A 17,549-nucleotide genomic window follows, 5' to 3' on the forward strand; every position below is an offset into this window, starting at 1 on the left:
GGGGAGTCTGCACGTTCTCTCTGTGTCTGCGTGGGTTTCCTGTGGGTGCTCTGGTTTTTTCTCAAGGTCCGAAAGACGTGCTGGTTAGGTGCATTAGCCATGCAAAATTCTCCCTTCATGTACCCACAATGTGGCGACTAGAGGATTTTCACAGTAACTTCACTGCAGTGTTAATGTAAACCTACTTGTGACACTAATAAAGTAAACTTAAACTAGAAGCCAAGTGATATCAGCAATAAGTACTTCATTGAGCAGAGACAGTCTAGCTGTATCTTATACCCTTAAACAGGAAAAAAAATCAAACAATCTGTCACAATTGTGATTTGAGGCAGTTCTATAATTGGAAACACGAAAAAAAAATTTCGTTCTCACTTTAGGGTCGTTTTCCAGAAAGCCCAGTCCTTCTTTATAGTAATGGATCGCTTTGTCGTAGTCCTGCTTATCCACATAGATGTGCGCTATCTCAGCGCAAACAGAGGCCGCCAGCTGTGTTTGGGCTGGAATGATGTCAGTCTGCTCCAACATCAGACGTTTCAGTAACCGTCCTTGTAAGTCGTAAGCCTTAAAAACATTTCAAATGGGGCTTGAGTAAATCAAATAGCTGCCACACATCTATGACTCTCACAAGAGTAATTTACAGAGCAGAAAAAGCTGACAGGAGGTTTGATGAAGGTCTTCAAGATCGTGAGGGGTCTAGACAGGTGGCTTCCAACTAGTGGGCAGCATGGTGGCACAGTGGTTAGCACTGCTTATGTAGCACAATGGCCTTTTGTATTTGGGATCTGAGCTCGAGTCAAGTCTGTGACAGACTTGCTGACAAGTTAGAGTTTAGAAGTATTATAGTACTGGAGCAGTTTGGCTCGGGGTGTAGCTAGTTCTGGAGCAGCCAATTCCAATGTCAGCTGAAAGCCAGCTAATATACAAAGAGCAATCCACTGGAGACTCCCTTCTCCTCCTCTTCCACTTGGGTAGCTTAAAGCTTTCATTCACGTCCAAGATTTAGTATCATAATTGAGATCAGTAACACAATGGAATAAGAGGTAGCTCAAAAGGGCAGCGTGGCACAATGGTTAGCACTGCTATCTCACAGCACCAGGGACCCGGGTTCAATTCCAATCTTGGGTGGCTTTCTGTGGAATTTGCACATTCTCCTCATATCTGCATGGGCTTCCTCCCACGCTCCAGAACTAGCTACACGTCTAGCCAAACTGCTCCAGTACTATAATACTTCTAAACTCTAACTTGTCAGCAAGTCTGTCACAGCAGACTTGACTCAAGCTCAAATCCCAAATACAAAAGGCCAGTGTTAAGTGTTATATTTAATTACCAAATTAGTATCAGATTATAGGCAAAGAAATATGAATATATTTAAATTAACATGAGATATTCAAAAGAGAAATGGATTTCTGTGATTCTGAAGTGCAGCGGGAGTGTACTAACCAACTTCATTGCCAGGACAGCTGATATTTTAACTATTTGTGATCTGAGTGTGGGGCATATTCACTAAGTAATGATGAGCCATTGGCATCAGTCTTCAGCTGAGTGAATAACTGGTCTATTACTGAGGGTGCAACGCTGACTCATAAATGGTGCATAGAATGCATACAACGTATATCAGGATGTCCTCACCTTGCTTAATGCGGTCAGTGCTTCCTCTACTTCGTTGGTCATCTTGCAGATCTTTGCCAACAGCATCAGGCACTTGACATCCCTCATCATGGAGACTAAATCGTTTTCTGGAATACAGTAATATCTAATAGTAGTATTTGACAGACAATAGGTAACAGATATCCTGGGTTGCCTTACTAAAGTTGAACAGCAATGTTCTAATGTGGAAGGTAGCAAATATAATTCCTTTATTCAAAAAGGGAGGGAGACAGAAAGCGAGAAACTACAGGCCAGTTAGTTTAACATCTACCGTAGGGAAAATGTTAGAAGCTGTTATTTCAGATATTAAGGGAAATCATGTTTAACAAACATATATATGGTGCAGTAGTATTATTGCTAGACTATTAATCCAGAAACTCAAGTTATAAGAACATAAGAACATAAGAAATAGGAGCAGGAGTAGGCCATCTGGCCCTTCGAGCCTGCCCCGCCATTCAATAAGATCATGGCTGATCTGTCGTGGCTCAGTTCCACTTTCCCGCCCTCTCCCCATAACCCTTAATCCCCTCTCTTATCAAAAACCCATCAACCCGCTTCTTAAAAATATTTAGCGAGGCAGCCTCCACCACTTCAACGGGCAGAGAATTCCAGAGATTCACCACCCTTTGAGTGAAGAAGTTCCTCCTCAACTCCGTTCTGAACTGCCCCCCCTTTATCTTGAGGCTGTGCCCCCTAGTCCTACTGTCTTTTTTGAGCGGGAAGAGTCTTTCCACCTCTATCCTATCCATCCCATTCATCATCTTATACGTCTCAATGAGATCTCCCCTCATTCTTCTAAACTCTAACGAGTACAAGCCTAGTTTATTCAGCCTGTTCTGGGAAACCAGGTTCGAATCCCACCACAGCAGATGGTGGAATTTGAATTCAATAGAAGAAATCTACTGATGGCCATAAAACCATTGTTGATTGTTGGAAATCTGCCGTCCTTACCTGGTCCAGCCTGTGTGTGACTCCAGAGGCATAGCAATGTGGTTGACTCTGAAATGCCTGTCCATAGTTGTCCTCGGCAATGAATTTTGGCCTGCCAATGACACCCATGTTCCATGAATGAATAGAAAAAGTAACTTGTGCTTTGAATGAAGGGGAACCAGTGGATGTATTGTACTTAGATTTTCAAAGGCATTTGATAAAATGCCACATGAACAGTTTAGTGGAAAATAAAAGCTCATGTTGTAGGAAATAACATATCGGCACGGATAAAGGATTAGTTGGCTAATAGGAAGCAGAGAACAGGCATAAATGGGTCTTTTTCAGCTTTACAAAATGTTTGCCACAGGCTGGGACCTCAACTGTTTACCATTCATACAAATGATTTGGATGAAGGGATGGTTGGGATGGCTGCCAAATTTCCTGATGACGCAAAGATAGGTAGGAAAGTAAGTTGTGAAGAGGATATAAGGGCATTGTGGTATTGTCGTTGGACTAGTAATCCAAAGACCCAGGGTCATGCTCTGGGGACCCAGGTTCTATTCTCAGCATCACAGATGGAGATATTTGAATTTGATAAAAAAAAGGAATTACAAGTTTCATGATGACCATTGTTGTAAAAACCCATCTGATTTGCTCATTGCCTTTAAATGGTCTAGGTGTCCAGATCGCCAATAACCTGTCATGGTCCTTCCATGCCGATGCTATAGTTAAGAAAGCCCATTAATGCCTCTACTTTCTCAGGAGGCTAAGGAACTTTGGCATGTCCACTACACCTCGCATCAACTTTTACAAATACACCATAGAAAGCATTCTTTCTGTTTGTATCACAGCTTGCAATGACTCCTGCTCTGTCCAAGACTACAAGTAACTACAAAGGATCGGGAATGAAGCCCAGTCCATCACACAGACCAGCCTTCCATCCATTGACTCTGTTTATACTTCCCGTTGCCTCGGAAAAGCAGCCAGCATAATCAAGGACCCCACATTCCCTGGATATACTCTCTTCTACCTTATTCCATTGAATAAAGGATACAAAAGTCTGAGGACACATACCAACCATCACAAGAACAGCCGACTTGTGACGCTAAGAGATAAACTATAAACTAAAATAAAAAAGCTAGATGAGAGAAAAACACCCTTGACGTGCTGTTTGAAAATTTTAACAGCAAGTGATTTATGCCATGGTAGCTAATAACAAAATAATTATTTGTTTCTTACCCACTAGCCCTTTAATTATACTTTTTGAACTTCTAAATTGCTGTTTGTGATTTGAGTACATTTGAGTATTATTTTAGCACCTGTATTAATGCATCTATTTTAAATGTTATTGTCATTTTATAATGATACAGGACTTTTTAAAGAAGTTTTTTAATGCAGTAACTACCAACAGAACCTTACAATTATTGTGAGATGATCAGTCTCCACATTATCTTGAGTTTGCACCGTTTGTTATAGGAATAGACCAGCATAGGAGCAGGAATAGGCCATTCAGCCCCTTGAGTTTGCTATGCCTTTCTAGAATATCATGGCTGATCTTCTCAACACCATTTTCCCCACACCATCCCCATATTCCTGAGATTTAGAAATCTATCAGTCTCTGTCTTGAAATACTTAATGAGTGGGGGAGCTGATGGCCTGGTGGTTATTTTCACTGGACTATTAATCCAGAAACTCAGCTAATGTTCTGGGGACCTGGGTTGAAATCCTACCATGGCAGATGGTGGAAATTGAATACAATAAAAAAATAAAGATTACCTTGTTGAATGCTTTAAGGCAAAGATACACAGATTTTTGATCAGTAAAGGAATTAAGGATTATGCTGAGCAGGCAGATAAGCGGAGCTGAGTCCATGAAAAGGTCAGCCATAAGCTCACTGAATGGTGGAACAGGCTTGAGGGGCCAAATGTCTTACTCCTACTCCAAGTTCTTATGTTCTTATATCTGGAATTAAGAATCTATTATTGACCGTGAAACCATTGTCGATTTTCAGAAAAATCTACCTGTTCACTAATGTCCTTTAGGGATGGAAATCTGCCATCCTAACCTGGTCTGGCCTACAAATGACTCCAGAGCCACAGCAATGTGGCTGACTCTCAACTGCCCTTGGGCAATTAGGGATGGGCAATAAATGCTGGCCAGCCAGTGATGCACATGTCCCATGAATGATAGTGAGCCTCTCCAGTTCTCTGGGGTAGAGAAGTCCAAAGATTCACAACCCTCTGAGTGAAGAGTTCCTCCTAATCTTAGTCCTAGATGGCTTTCCTCTTAACCTGAAACTGTGTCCCTTGGTTGTAGACCCCCTTGCTCCACCCTTCCCCCCCATCCATCCTTTCTGCATCTATGCTGTCCAGCACTTTAAGAATCTTGTATGTTTCAAAGAGATCATCTCTCATTCTTCTAAATTCTAGAGAATACAGCCCAGCCTCCTCAATCTCTGTCCAAGGACAGTCCTGCCATACTAGCAATCAGTCTGGTGAACCTCCGTTGCACTCTCTCGATGGCAAGTATATCCTTCCATTGGTCAAGAGACCACAACTCTACACAGTACTTACCTTGCGCGTTTGAAGCAAGGACCTTAGCCTTAGAAAATGGAAAAGGGAAGGTGAGTGCGCTTGGTGAACCCTCCTCTACATGCCACCAAATGAGCCATCAATAGGGATTCAAGAGAAATATCTTCAGCCAGAGAACGGTTAGCATGAGGAACTCACTTCTACGCAGAGTAGTTCACTTAACTAAAAGTCTTTAAAGAGAAGCTAAATTAAGCAGAAGAGGAGAAAGTAATAGGACAATATGCAGGTAAGTTCAATGAAGAAGTGTTGGAGGGGGTTCAGGGTGGGACATAAACACCAGTATGGACCACTTGGTCCAAATAATCTGTTATTGCACTGGAAATTCTATGCCGCTTTCCGCAGTTTTCCTCGATGACAGTAAATAGCAGTGATACAAACCAACGTACTGAAATCGTGTTCAAGGGCCTTTCTGAGCACTTTCTTTGCTTTTTCAAATAGCTTCAGTTTCAGAAGGAGTTCAGCCAAATCATGGCACAAGAAGTCCTGTCCACCAATTTTTAATGCAGTTTCAAAATAATGAATGGCCTGAAGATGAAAAGAAAATACACGTCACCCTGGTGAAGTTCCTACTTATGGAATCCTGACAGTGCAGAAGGAGGTCATTCGGCCCATTGAGTCTGCACAGACTCTCCTAAAGAGTCTTACCCAGGCTCTATCCCAGTAACCCCACGGCACAGCGGCACAGTAGTTAGCACTGCTGCCTCACAGCATAGGGACCTGGGTTCGATTCCGGCCTTGGATAACTGTCTGTGTGGAGTTTGCACACGCTCCCCATATCTGCGTGGGTTTCCTCCGGGTGCTCCAGTTTCCTCCCACACTTCAAAAATGTGCAGGTTAGGTTGATTGGCCATGCTAAATTGTCCCTTAGTGTTAGGGGGAACCAGTGGGGTAAATAAGTGAGGTTATGGGGATAGGCCCTGGGTGGGATTGTGGTTGGTGCACACTTGATGGGTCAAATGGCGTCCTTCTGCACTGTAGGGATCCTATGATACTTAAAATTAACCCCTCTAATTCCCTAAACTATACATCTTAGACACTAAGGGACAATTTAGCGTGGCCAATCTACCTAACCTGCACATCTTTGGATTGTGGGAGCCCACGCAGATACAGGGAGAACATGCAAACTCCACACAGATAGTCATCTGATGTCAGCATTGAACCTGGGTCCTTGGCGCTGAGAGCCAGCTGTGCTAACGACTGTGCCATCGTGCTGCCCTTGGTGACATTGTTAACATAAAAACAAGTAAGAGGTTGAGATGCAATAAGAAAGGTGCTTTAATCAGCCTTGTGGATTTCATAAGATAGTTCTGAGTCATGCAGATCAGGATATGACAGATTTGATCCCTGATCTTTATTAAATAGCCTAGACTGAGAGAGATTGGACATGGTGCGAGGAAAGATATGGAGCAGGATTTTCCAGTCCCTCCCACTGGTGGGACCTTCCAGTCCTGCTGATGGTAACCACCCCCTCCCACCACCCCCCGCCCCCCATTGCGAGTTCCCCAGTGGAGGGGCAGGCGAGCCATACCAAACTCTGTAGACTTTGGCAGGACCAGAAGGTATGGCCGGCAGCCAACGGTGAGCCGCCTCTGCTGCTGGAAAACACGTCAGGAAGGGGCTGGAAAATCCCACCTGTGGGACTTGATGGTCCATCTAACCTCCACTTGTTCCATACTTTCATAGGGGGGAAAAAAAGTGTCTTGACATAATTTATTAAGTTTGACAGTCATATAGGCAGGTCTTGGGAAGCTAGAAGCAACAGAGGCAGGAGAAATAAGTAATTAAAATTAAACTCGCTAACCTTTGTCAAGCTGAGAGATGGAAATAAATGCTATTGAGCGAAACAACACAATACAGGCAGCGAGAGACATGAGGGCTTTAGTTTATGAAGTCTCAGCCTTGAACCTAAATAGGATGCAGCGCAATGTTCCAACAACATGCAAACACTATTTTCTAGAAGGGGTTCACAGAATGGAAAATTACTGGAAGAAACAAAAGAAAGATGGACAACTTTCTGTATGGATTCAAATCAAAACAAAGAACGCAGAATAGAACTGGGCATGGTCCCTTTTAAAAAGCAGCTTCTGAGGATGGTGTGGCCTGTGCAGGAAGAAAACTAATGCCATCGCCTGAAAAATGATAGAAGTTGAACCCAACGGAATAACATTGCTGAACCATTCTGGGGCTGAAGTAAAAAAGTAACTGCTATTTTTTATTGTTATATTTCGTTTCTCTTTCTAACTCAACCTTTTTAAAATCTGTAACCATTTTTAATTTTCCTGTAACAATTTCAAATCCATGCCCATTTTAAATATGTAATGGTGGGTGCAAATAAGCTAACAAAATTAAGGATACCAAACTTTTGAATGAGTTGTCGATTTGTCCGTTTGTAGTTTATGGGACAAGATGAACTCTGAGTAGAGTGAGGTTCTGATAAAAGATAGTCTTAAACTTTCTGACATGTATAGCTAGATCCTCCTGGCGGGATTCTCCTGTCCAGTGCAGTGCCGCCCATGGGTTTCCTGCTGGTGTGGGGTGACATCAATGGGAATCCCCATTGACAGCAGTGGGACCAGAGAATCCTGCGCTGCTGAACAACATGCCACCTCCTGCCAGCAGGCAACACGCGCCTGGGAGGCTGGAGAATGTTACCCTTCATCTTTAACCCAGATGTAATTAACTCAATGAGGAATCCACTGTCAACATCCAGTAAGCGTGTGTGTGGTGGGAGAGGACAGAAAACATGATCGAGTTCTAGGACCATAGAATCATAGGATCCCTACAGTGCAGAAGAAGGCCATTTGGACCATCGAGTCTGCGCCAACCACAATCCCACCCAGTCCTCTGCTAGTCCCCTGAGGGGCAATTTACCGTGGCCAATCAACCTAACCCGCACATCTTTTGGAGTTTTTTCTGTAGTGATGTTCCCTCCCACCTATTCCTAAGAGTAGCATAGAGGCACATAGTTAGCACTGCAGCCTCGCAGCACCAGGGGGCCGAGTTCGATTCCTGGCTTGGGTTACCGCCTGCACATTCTCCTCGTGTCTGCGTGGGTTTCCTCCGGATGCTCCGGTTTCCTCCCACAGTCTGAAAGACATGCTGGTTAGGTGCACTGGCCGTGCTAAATTCTCCCTCAGTGTACCCAAACAGGCGCCGGAGTGTGGCGATGGGGGATGTTCACGGTAATTTCATTGCGGTAAGCCTATTTGTGACACTAATAAATAAACTTAAAACTTTAAAACCTTGGTTGAATAAAACCGTCAGGAGATGGGTGGAGCAAATAGAGGAAGAAAAGCGAATAAAATCTGTGATCTTGAATTTTATGAATCGATGTACAAAGTAAAGAATTCAGTGTTACATGTACTGGGCGGGATTGTAGTTGGGAAGTTTCACAATATAATGCCTTCAGGTTGCTTTTGAATTTGAAAGTAAAGGTTTCTTTTTGCAAGGGAGCTGAGCGTTGGGCCCAATTGAAGATACAGCTTTACTGTAAATTAACTAAGAGTACTGCATAATCTTCACGGCAAGCAATACAAGCAACAACTAACATTAAAACAATGTTGAGGAACGTTAAGCTGATTATGTATCAAGATTCTGTCAAAATGTGGATTCACCATACCTTTGTGTAGTGATGAGTTTTAACTAGAGCTTGACCAATCTTTCTCACCAAGTGTCCATCATGAGGGTTTTTCTTCAAGACCTGCTCGTATATCTCTATAGCTTTCTCCGGCTAAATTCAATGAGAAACAGTCAGTCCCAATTTAAAAACAAGAAACAAAAATAACAAGCACTGAAAACCTCCGACCTCGCCGCGTAGCTGGGATTCTCCGGTGTCGCTCCGTTCTGGCTGGCAGCAGATCAGGTACGGACGAGATTGGGGAATCCCACCCCAAGACGTGAAGATATTGCACTTATAACATCGAGAGACACCCCAGCAGCTTCAGAGAGGCATAAGGTTGCCACATCAAGAAGCAAAGAGATGAGAGAAGGGAACCGAGTCTTGAGTGAAAGCGATGCGTTTGCAAAGAAATTTCCAAGGCTTGGTTATCAGCTCCTGCCAACGCCAGGAATGAAGGCAGATGAGAAAGGAATTTCATGCCACCGGTCTTTGTGTCAATCGTCCAGCTCCTTCCCACCCTAGGGCCATTTTCCCAGGAGGGTGAGAGAGGAAAGGGACGTAGAGGCAGTGATGGCGTAGCTACCTGTCACCACACAGTGGGTGGCTGATTGTCCCAAATAAAGATCAATTAATCCTCTTCTGAGGAAGGATGTTTTTGCTCTCGAGAAAGCGCGTCGAAGATTTACTGGGCTGATTCCGGGCATGGTGGGACTGATGTATGAGGAGAGATTGACTCGTTTAGGATTGCTTTTACTAGGGTTCAAATAAATGAGGGGGGGATCGCATAGAGACTTATAAAATTCTAACAGGGCTAGATAGGTTAGATGCAGGGAGGATGTTCCCAATGGTGAGGGAGTCCAGAACCAGGGGCCCGAGTCTGAGGATTCAGGGTAGACCATTCAGTATGGTAATGAGAAGACATTTCTTGACCCAAAGAGTGGTCAGCCTGTGGAATTCGTTATCACAGGATGCCAAAACATTGAATGTATTCAAGAGATGGATAAATGTAGCACTTGGATTGAATGGGATCAAAAGTTGTGGGGAGAAAGCAGGATTGGGCTATTGAGTTGGACGATCAGCCATGATCATGATGAATGGTGGAGTAGTCTCGAAGGACTGAATGGGATCCTGCTCCTATCTTCTTTGTTTCAATGTTTCTAAGGACTGTTAATGGAGGGTAACTTTGGATTTGGAGTTGAAACCCAAGATCATGATGGTATTGAAAGGCTAAACCTGTATCAAACCTTGGTTAGATAGCACTAGACAGCACAGTTCTGCTCACCATTATTATAAACGGGGTATCGAGACACATCGCGAGGATACAGAGAAAATTTTACAAGGATGATGCAAGTATATATAGCAGGAAAGGACTGGCAGTCTGAGAAAAGGAAAGCTGAACTTTCAGGTTAATAGAGATATTTAAAATTCTAAAATGTTTTGAAAGTGTAGCTACATGGAGAATGTTTTCTCTTGTGGAGAAGAGTGATAGTCACCAATAAATCCAATAGGGAATTCAAAAGAAACTTCTTTATCCAGAAAGGTGAGAATATGGAACTTGCTACATAGCGAGTGGTTGAAGTGAATAGTATAAATGTAGTTAAGTGGAAACTACACAAGCAGACAAGGGAATAGGTTACAATGGCAGATTTAGATGAGGAAGGATCAGTGAATGGAGCATAAACACTGGCACGGGCTGATTGAAGCAAATGGCTTGTTTCTATGGACATACCTTGCATTAAGATGATCTTTCTCTACACCCCAACTATGATTGTAACACTACACTTTGCACTCTTGTTTCCTTCTCTATGAACGGTATTCTTTGTCTGTATTGCGTGCAAGAAACAATACTTTTCACTGTATGTTAATACATGTGACAATAATAAATCAAATCAAATCAAGAATGTTTGCTCAGTTTGAACAATTTAGTAAGAATACTGCACTCGAGGAAAGGCTAGGGTTACATTTAATGGTGAACTAGACAAATACACAAACTGTGTATTAAGATTACTTAAATTAGCTGATGGCCTCGACTATATTTTATGGTAGTAAATTCCACTGTTCACCACTCTCTGGGTGAAGAAATTTCTCCTCGTCTCAGTTCTAAAAGGTTTAGCCCTTATCCTCAGACTACCTCCTGGTTCTGGACTCTCCCGCCATTGGGAGCCTGATCAGTCATGTTAGTTACTCCTCAATGAACGTTTGAAATGCAAAGCTCCTTGGTTTCCCAGCACTAAACTGAGGAGAAAAAATAATTTTTAAATAGGATGGAGGAAGTTCAGGGTCCAACTTGACAAAATCTATAGGTGCGCTTGTCTCTAATCCTTCTCACATACCTCCTGGATAGTTATATATGCATCGCCAAGCAGAAGGCTTATCTGTGGATTTGGGAACCGTTCATACAAGTCTCTGCAAAACAGAAAATATGAAAATGGTTTTGCAGAAGTCATTATTTGAAGTAGCTGATATTCAAATATTATGTCCTGTGTTGCAAAGATTCACTTAAATTAGCTGATGGTACATCACAAGTTTGCCTGAGTTATGGTTTATTTTTACTCGTTCATGGATGTGGTCATCACTGGCAATGGCAGCATTTATTGCCCATTTCTAATTGCCTGTGAGAAGGTGCTGGTGAGATGTCTTGTTGAATCACTGCAGTCCATGTGGTGCAAACAGCGTAAGACTGCTGTTTGGGAGGGAAGTCCAGCATATGATCCAGTTACACTAAAGAAACCACAAATATACATGTCCAAGTCGAGAGGGAGTGTGACTTGGAGGATAACTTGCAAGTGATGGTGCTCCCATGCACCTTCTGCCCATGTTTTTCTAGGTGGTAAAGATTGCAGGTTTAGAAAATACTGTCAAAGAAGCATTGGCAAGTTTCTGCAGTGCATCTTGTAGACAGTATGCATTCATAGAATCCATAGAATAGAATCCCTACAGTGCAGAAGGAGACCATTTATCCATTTAGACTGCACTGACCACAGTCTCATCCAGGCCCTATTGCCTTAACCCCATATATTTATCCTGTTAATCCCCTTGACACGATTGGGCAATTTACCATGACCAATCAACCTAACTGGCACATCTTTGGACAAAGTGCCTGCGATGAAGGGAGTGAAATTTTGTGATGTTGGATGGGTTACCTTTGAAGCAAACTGCTTTGTTCTGGATGGCGTCAATTTTTCTGAGTTTTATTGGAGCTGCACCCAGTCAGAAAAGTGGAGAGTATTCAACCACACTCCTGAATTGTGTCTTTTAGATGGTGGACGGGCTTTGGGGAGTCAGGAGATGAGTTATTGTCACTGAATTCCTAGCCTCTGGCCGTCTTTGCAGCCTTTGGGTGATCCAGTTAAGTTTCTGGTCAATGGTGAGCCTGGGGGATTTAGCTCTGATAATACTGTTGAATGTCAAGGGGAGATGGTTGGGCTCTCCTTTGTTGGAGATGGTGCTTGTCAGGTACCCGCGTGGCACTATTATTGCTCTGAGGCAGCGCTCCCTCTCAAAACCGACATCTTAAGAATCCTTTCAGACTTTGGCAATGAACTCTCAGGCGTCTGATGCTGGAATGGTGAAGAGGCAAAAGGATTACGCAGTATTAAATTCTGCCCCAAGCTTCCTGAACTTTCTCAGCTGCAGCTGCAACATTGATTTGACATGGTGGACACCTTGTGAAATTTCTAACTGTATTGTTAACAAGGGGAAGTGGTTCCTCCTGACTCGAGGGTTTGTGACCAGAGGGCATCATTTGAAGATAATTGGCAAAAACACCTGAAGGCAAATAAGAGAAATATTTTTCACAAAGTGGGTTATGTTCTGGGAAGCACTGCCTGAAAGGGCAGCAGAGGCAGTTTCACTTCAATTGAAAATTAAAGATTAGCGGGGCATGGGAACAAAGAATCAGCAGAGCTAATTAATTGTTTAAAGTTTATTTATTAGTCACAAGTAGGTTTACTGTGATGAAGTTACTGTGAAAGTCTCTTGATTGCCACACTCTGGTGCCTGTACACCAAGGGAGAATTTAGCAAGGCCAATGCACCTAACCAGCACGTCTTTCGGAGTGTGGGAGGAAACTGGAGCGCCCGGAGGAGACCCACGCAGATACGGGGAGAATGCGCAGACTCCACACAGACAGTGACCCAAGTGAGAATTGAACCTGGGTCTTTGGCGCCTTGAGGCAGTAGTGCTAATCACTGTTTCACCATACTACCCTGACATCAGTGAAGTATGAGCAATCAGAGTGAATTGACAGGGGGATGATGAAAATCTGGGTTTGGTATCTGAGGAAAGTGGAAAATCAACCACTCACACTATGATTGATGTTCAGTGCTCCCTGCTACACACGTTTGCCACTGTTCGATAAGAGGCAACAACTACTATCAAATCTTGCACAGATGTTCTTTACCATCCTCACCAACTCATAACATGGTATACGTAGCATTCTTGAGAGGAACCAGGTGACTTTGGACCTATGGGTCAGATTTTCAATCAGGAGTTGGGAAGCAGAAAGGGAGGGTGGGGAGGGGGAGGCGGGCTTGTTCCTGGTTGCCCCCCACCCCCCACCCCACACCCCCACCCCAGAACAGCAGGCCTTAGGCACACCCACTGCGATTTTCCAAATCTTCAGCCAATTAAAGGTAAGGAAATGGACCTACCATCCAAACAGAGTTGTCAGGTGAGGTTCCGATGCTGGAAGGGCCAATGGAAGGCTTTTCAAATCTCAAAGATCAACACCTTCCTTGGCCCAGGTGGGAGCTATGGATTTGAAGCTGGAGGCTGCTTTAAAAGGCCGCAGCTGCTTACAAGGCCTGAAGGGGCAGTCACAGTTGTGATCTGGGGCTTATTCTGAGTTCGGGAGGTGGATTGGGAGGGCCAGGGCGGACTGGGGCATGGTTGGGAATGGGAGGGTGGCGGCAGGGTTGCACAGTTCCCTCACTTGATTCATCAGACACCAGTCCCGAGTTCACCACAGGTTGGCTGCCCACACTGTCGACTGGAGATTCCAGTTGATATGGGAAGGTAATTACACAGAAACATAGAAAATAATAGCAAGAGTAGGCCATTCGGCCCTTCGAGCCTGCTCCCCCATTCATTTTGATTCATGATCATTGAATTCCCCCCTTTCTCTCATATCCCTTGTTCTCTTTAGCCCCGAGAGTTATATCTAATTTCTTCTTGAAATCACACAATGTTTTGGCCTCAACTACATTTGCTGGTATCAAATTCCACACATTCACCACCCTCTGGGTGAAGAAGTTTCTCCTCACCTTAGTTCTAAAAAGTTTAACCCTTATCCTCAAACTATGACTCTTAGTTCTGGAATCCCCCACCATCAGGAACATTCTTTTTGACCTGTTATAATTTTAGAAGTTTCTATGAGATCCCTCTCACCCTTCTGAACTCCAGTGAATATAATCCTAATCAGTTTAGCCTCTCCTCATATGACAGACCTGCCATCCCAGCAATCAGCCTGGTAAGCTTTCACTGCTCTCCTTCTATAGCAAGAACACCTTTCCTCAGATAAGGACATCAAAACTGCGCACCATACTCCAGGTGTGCCCTCACCAATGCCCTACACAATTGCAGCAAAACATCCCTATACCTATACTCAAATCCTCTGGGCCATTGGCCATTTGTTCCTTCACAACAGCAGTCAATCTGATCCTGAGCCACCATGACAGTAGTCAGTGGCACCAAATTGCATGCCTGTCTGCCTCCAGCCCATGGTCTCTATCACTGAGGATCTTCCCCATGTCCAGCTTGGGTCCCTCACCACACAGGTCAATTGATGGAGATTGATGTGATTGGCCAACAGCTTCCTCACTGAGTTATCATGTAATTGTTGGATTAGGTGGACCACACTGTTTGTTTCATCCAACAGTTCCTGTGTTCCTAATTATTTCACCGTGCATTTGACAAGTTTAAAGAGGACAGGTGGGTTCCTTTTGTTCTTAAGCTTCCAGCAATGAGATTTATTCTGTGTTTTATGTCATTAGCGCCTGTACAGAATGAGATTGTCTCAGATGAATCTGCCTCATCGAGAAATGTCCGGTTGAGGGAGATGAGAAAAAGTATAATTTTGGGTTCTGATGGAAGTTCCACTCCCTTTCTCTTTCACATTCAGACTGATATTTCCTGCGTGCATAGCTATTCTGGGAGGTTTATGGTCTGGTGAAATTTTAATAAATGTAAAATTTCAAAACCAATCTCAATCCTCCTCCAACCTACCCACTTCTAGTTGGGACGGGCAACCAACAGACTCTGAGCAGATAGATTGACAACGAAAATATTGTAGTAATGTTACATGCCTTATACTTAACCTGACTTCTAGGTTTAATCTTGACCAACCATGATTCCCAGGCCTTGCAAAATCCAATAGCTGATGGGAGGTGATAATTGCTTATTGAAAAAGGTGTGTGCCTTTACAGCACTGCTTGTGGTGCAACAGTAGTAGAGATTCTTCCCTAACCACTGTCCACCTCCAACCTCCAACCCACACCACAAAGCTTACTTTCTTGACCCCTTATCCAAAGACCCCGCACTCGCTGTGTCCCCATCCTCAGCAGAGTTGAAACTCCACTCAACATGCATCCAACCAAACCTGTATATAACCCGCCCCAGCTACTATTGGTGCCTCTGTGACATTTCAGGTATTCAGCTTTTTGGTGTTTTCCTTCTATACCAGTGATGGACAATGTAAGCCGATGAGTGGGCTTGGATGGGTCGCATGCGGTCCATGGGCCACAGGTTGCCCACCAACTGATACACATCTTTTACATACGTGTAACATCTGATATAAAGCCTCTGATCCTTCTGCTTGTGCAGGTAGATCTGAGCCAGCTTCTTCTGGGCTTCGATGTAATGCGGCTGCTCGGGCAGGATGCTCTTGAGCATGCTGAATGCACTATCCACGTCATCCTTGCTGAGAGCCAGATCGACATTGGCGATGGTGATTCGGGTCTCTTCGGGCGTCCCGGCAAACTCATGGATAGCATCTTGCATGACTTTGGCAGCTTCATCCTGGAAAGGCAATTTGTACAATTAGCAGGGGTTGCATTTACAACGACCCACCAAGCTTACCTTGGCAGTGTTTCTCAGCCCTGCCACCTGATTGGGGGTGGGAGTCATAGAGTCCTACACTGCAGGAAAGGTCCTTTGGCCCATCCAGGCTGCACCAACAATATCTATTACTAAAGACATGTATACAATCATAGAGTGTAATGTCATTGTCTGTAGGTTCCCATTTAAGTTACAACCAAAGGCATAGAACTAGACCATTCAGCCTACTCTGCCATTCTATTAGATTATAGTCAATCAAAATCTTTACTCTATCCACTTTGGTTCCCTGTACCCTTACTGAACAAAGATCTATCCATGTCAGTTTTGAAGCTTCCAGTTGCCCCTGACCCTCAACATGTTGTGGCTGACTGCTCCAGATTTCCACAATCCTTTCAGAGTGCTTCCTGTCATCATCAGTGAACAGCCAAGTTCTAATTCCTGTTGTGGAATCACCCTGCCAAAAGAAATGGGACCTGGCTGACACAGGTGAGAGCTAGAAGGAAGGAGGAAGAGAGAGATGGTGAGGTGAAAGGAGGGAGGACTCTGAGATGATCACCATCACTTTCTAGGAGAGACAGCTCATAGCCTATCCCGTGGCAGCCTTGGAGAGGAAATCCTGCCAGGGTTGGCCATTCGGGCACTTGAGATATCTTCAAGTGTGTAGGGAAAGGTAAACTAACACAGTTGGTTGCATCATGACTAAAACCATTAAGCTGTCAATCAAATGAAAGTTAAATGGGTTGGACTGAAATTGAGTGGAAAGAAAGGTTTTCAAATGGTTTGAAGGAATTTCAAAGACTCTTGAGTTTTTTTTTATAAAGGCTCAGAGACCCAAAATAGATGCAGTAATAAAACAATGAGGCTGAGTGACAGCTGTGGAGATGGGAATTTCCCACCTCCTCCAAATGGAAGTGATTGTCTTCTGACAGTCAGAGTACTTCAAAGGGGTCTGCTCACACCTGCAGCTTCTGAGAGAGAGAAAGAGAAATCCCTGATGCAAAATGGAATGCTACTATGATTTAAAAGTCTGCCAGCTGACCAGGGGATATGAAGGTTAAAATGACCAGGCCACTTCAAAGCTCTCACAGGTGACTGACAGGAATGAAGAATAAAGGGAGCTGTCTGTGGGGGAGAATTTTGGGATGTGCCCAAAGTTGAAAGGATGCTGTTGATGGAGGCATCGCATTCTCTTCCTGCCTGAAGCCTGAAGAGAGTCACTTTTTGGGCTTCGGACCTATCCTGAGCTCCTCTGAAAATTGAGGCTGGGTGAGAACACTCTCAGGTAGTCATTAATTGGCTGCAATTAATGGGTTGCAACTGGGACAAGGGTGAATGCCCGAGAAGCCAGGGTGGCCTGGAGCTTAGTTAGAAGGCTACCTGAGGAATCATACATCCACCTGCTTCCCATAAAAATGCTGGTGGTGAGTGCAAGATTCTGCCCAAAGTCAGTACAGAAAGAGACCATTTGTCCCTATTCATCCATACTGACATTTATGCTGTGCACAAGCCTCCTCTCAATGTGGAGAAAGAAAATGACTCACTCCCTATGCAAAGTGACCTCTGTAACCTCCTTCACCCCAACACATAGAATCTATGGCACAGAGACAAGCCCTTTGGACCAAACTAGTCTATGCCAACCAAAATGCCCATCTAAACTAACTCCAATTGCCTGCATTTGGTCTGTATCCCTCTAAACGTATCCCACC

The 17,549-nt window shown here is 44.0% G+C and overlaps 1 protein-coding gene across 1 annotated transcript in view; it reads right to left on the bottom strand.

Annotated features, from left to right (window-relative positions):
- The window catches only part of ttc21a (tetratricopeptide repeat domain 21A), a 104,166-nt gene that overhangs the window by 23,335 nt on the left and 63,282 nt on the right, over window positions 1-17,549 (bottom strand). Inside the window, exons 16-21 of the mRNA XM_080213284.1 lie at window positions 15,566-15,804; window positions 11,121-11,193; window positions 8,788-8,898; window positions 5,555-5,693; window positions 1,630-1,736; window positions 373-561 (exon numbers count right to left, since the gene is read on the bottom strand). Coding sequence (XP_080069410.1) covers window positions 373-561; window positions 1,630-1,736; window positions 5,555-5,693; window positions 8,788-8,898; window positions 11,121-11,193; window positions 15,566-15,804 — 858 coding nt within the window. The remainder of the gene's footprint in view (window positions 1-372; window positions 562-1,629; window positions 1,737-5,554; window positions 5,694-8,787; window positions 8,899-11,120; window positions 11,194-15,565; window positions 15,805-17,549) is intronic.

This window comes from Carcharhinus amblyrhynchos, chromosome 2 (genome assembly GCF_965287045.1).
Source record: "Carcharhinus amblyrhynchos chromosome 2, sCarAmb.v2.hapA, whole genome shotgun sequence".
Taxonomy (NCBI): Eukaryota; Metazoa; Chordata; class Chondrichthyes; order Carcharhiniformes; family Carcharhinidae; genus Carcharhinus; species Carcharhinus amblyrhynchos.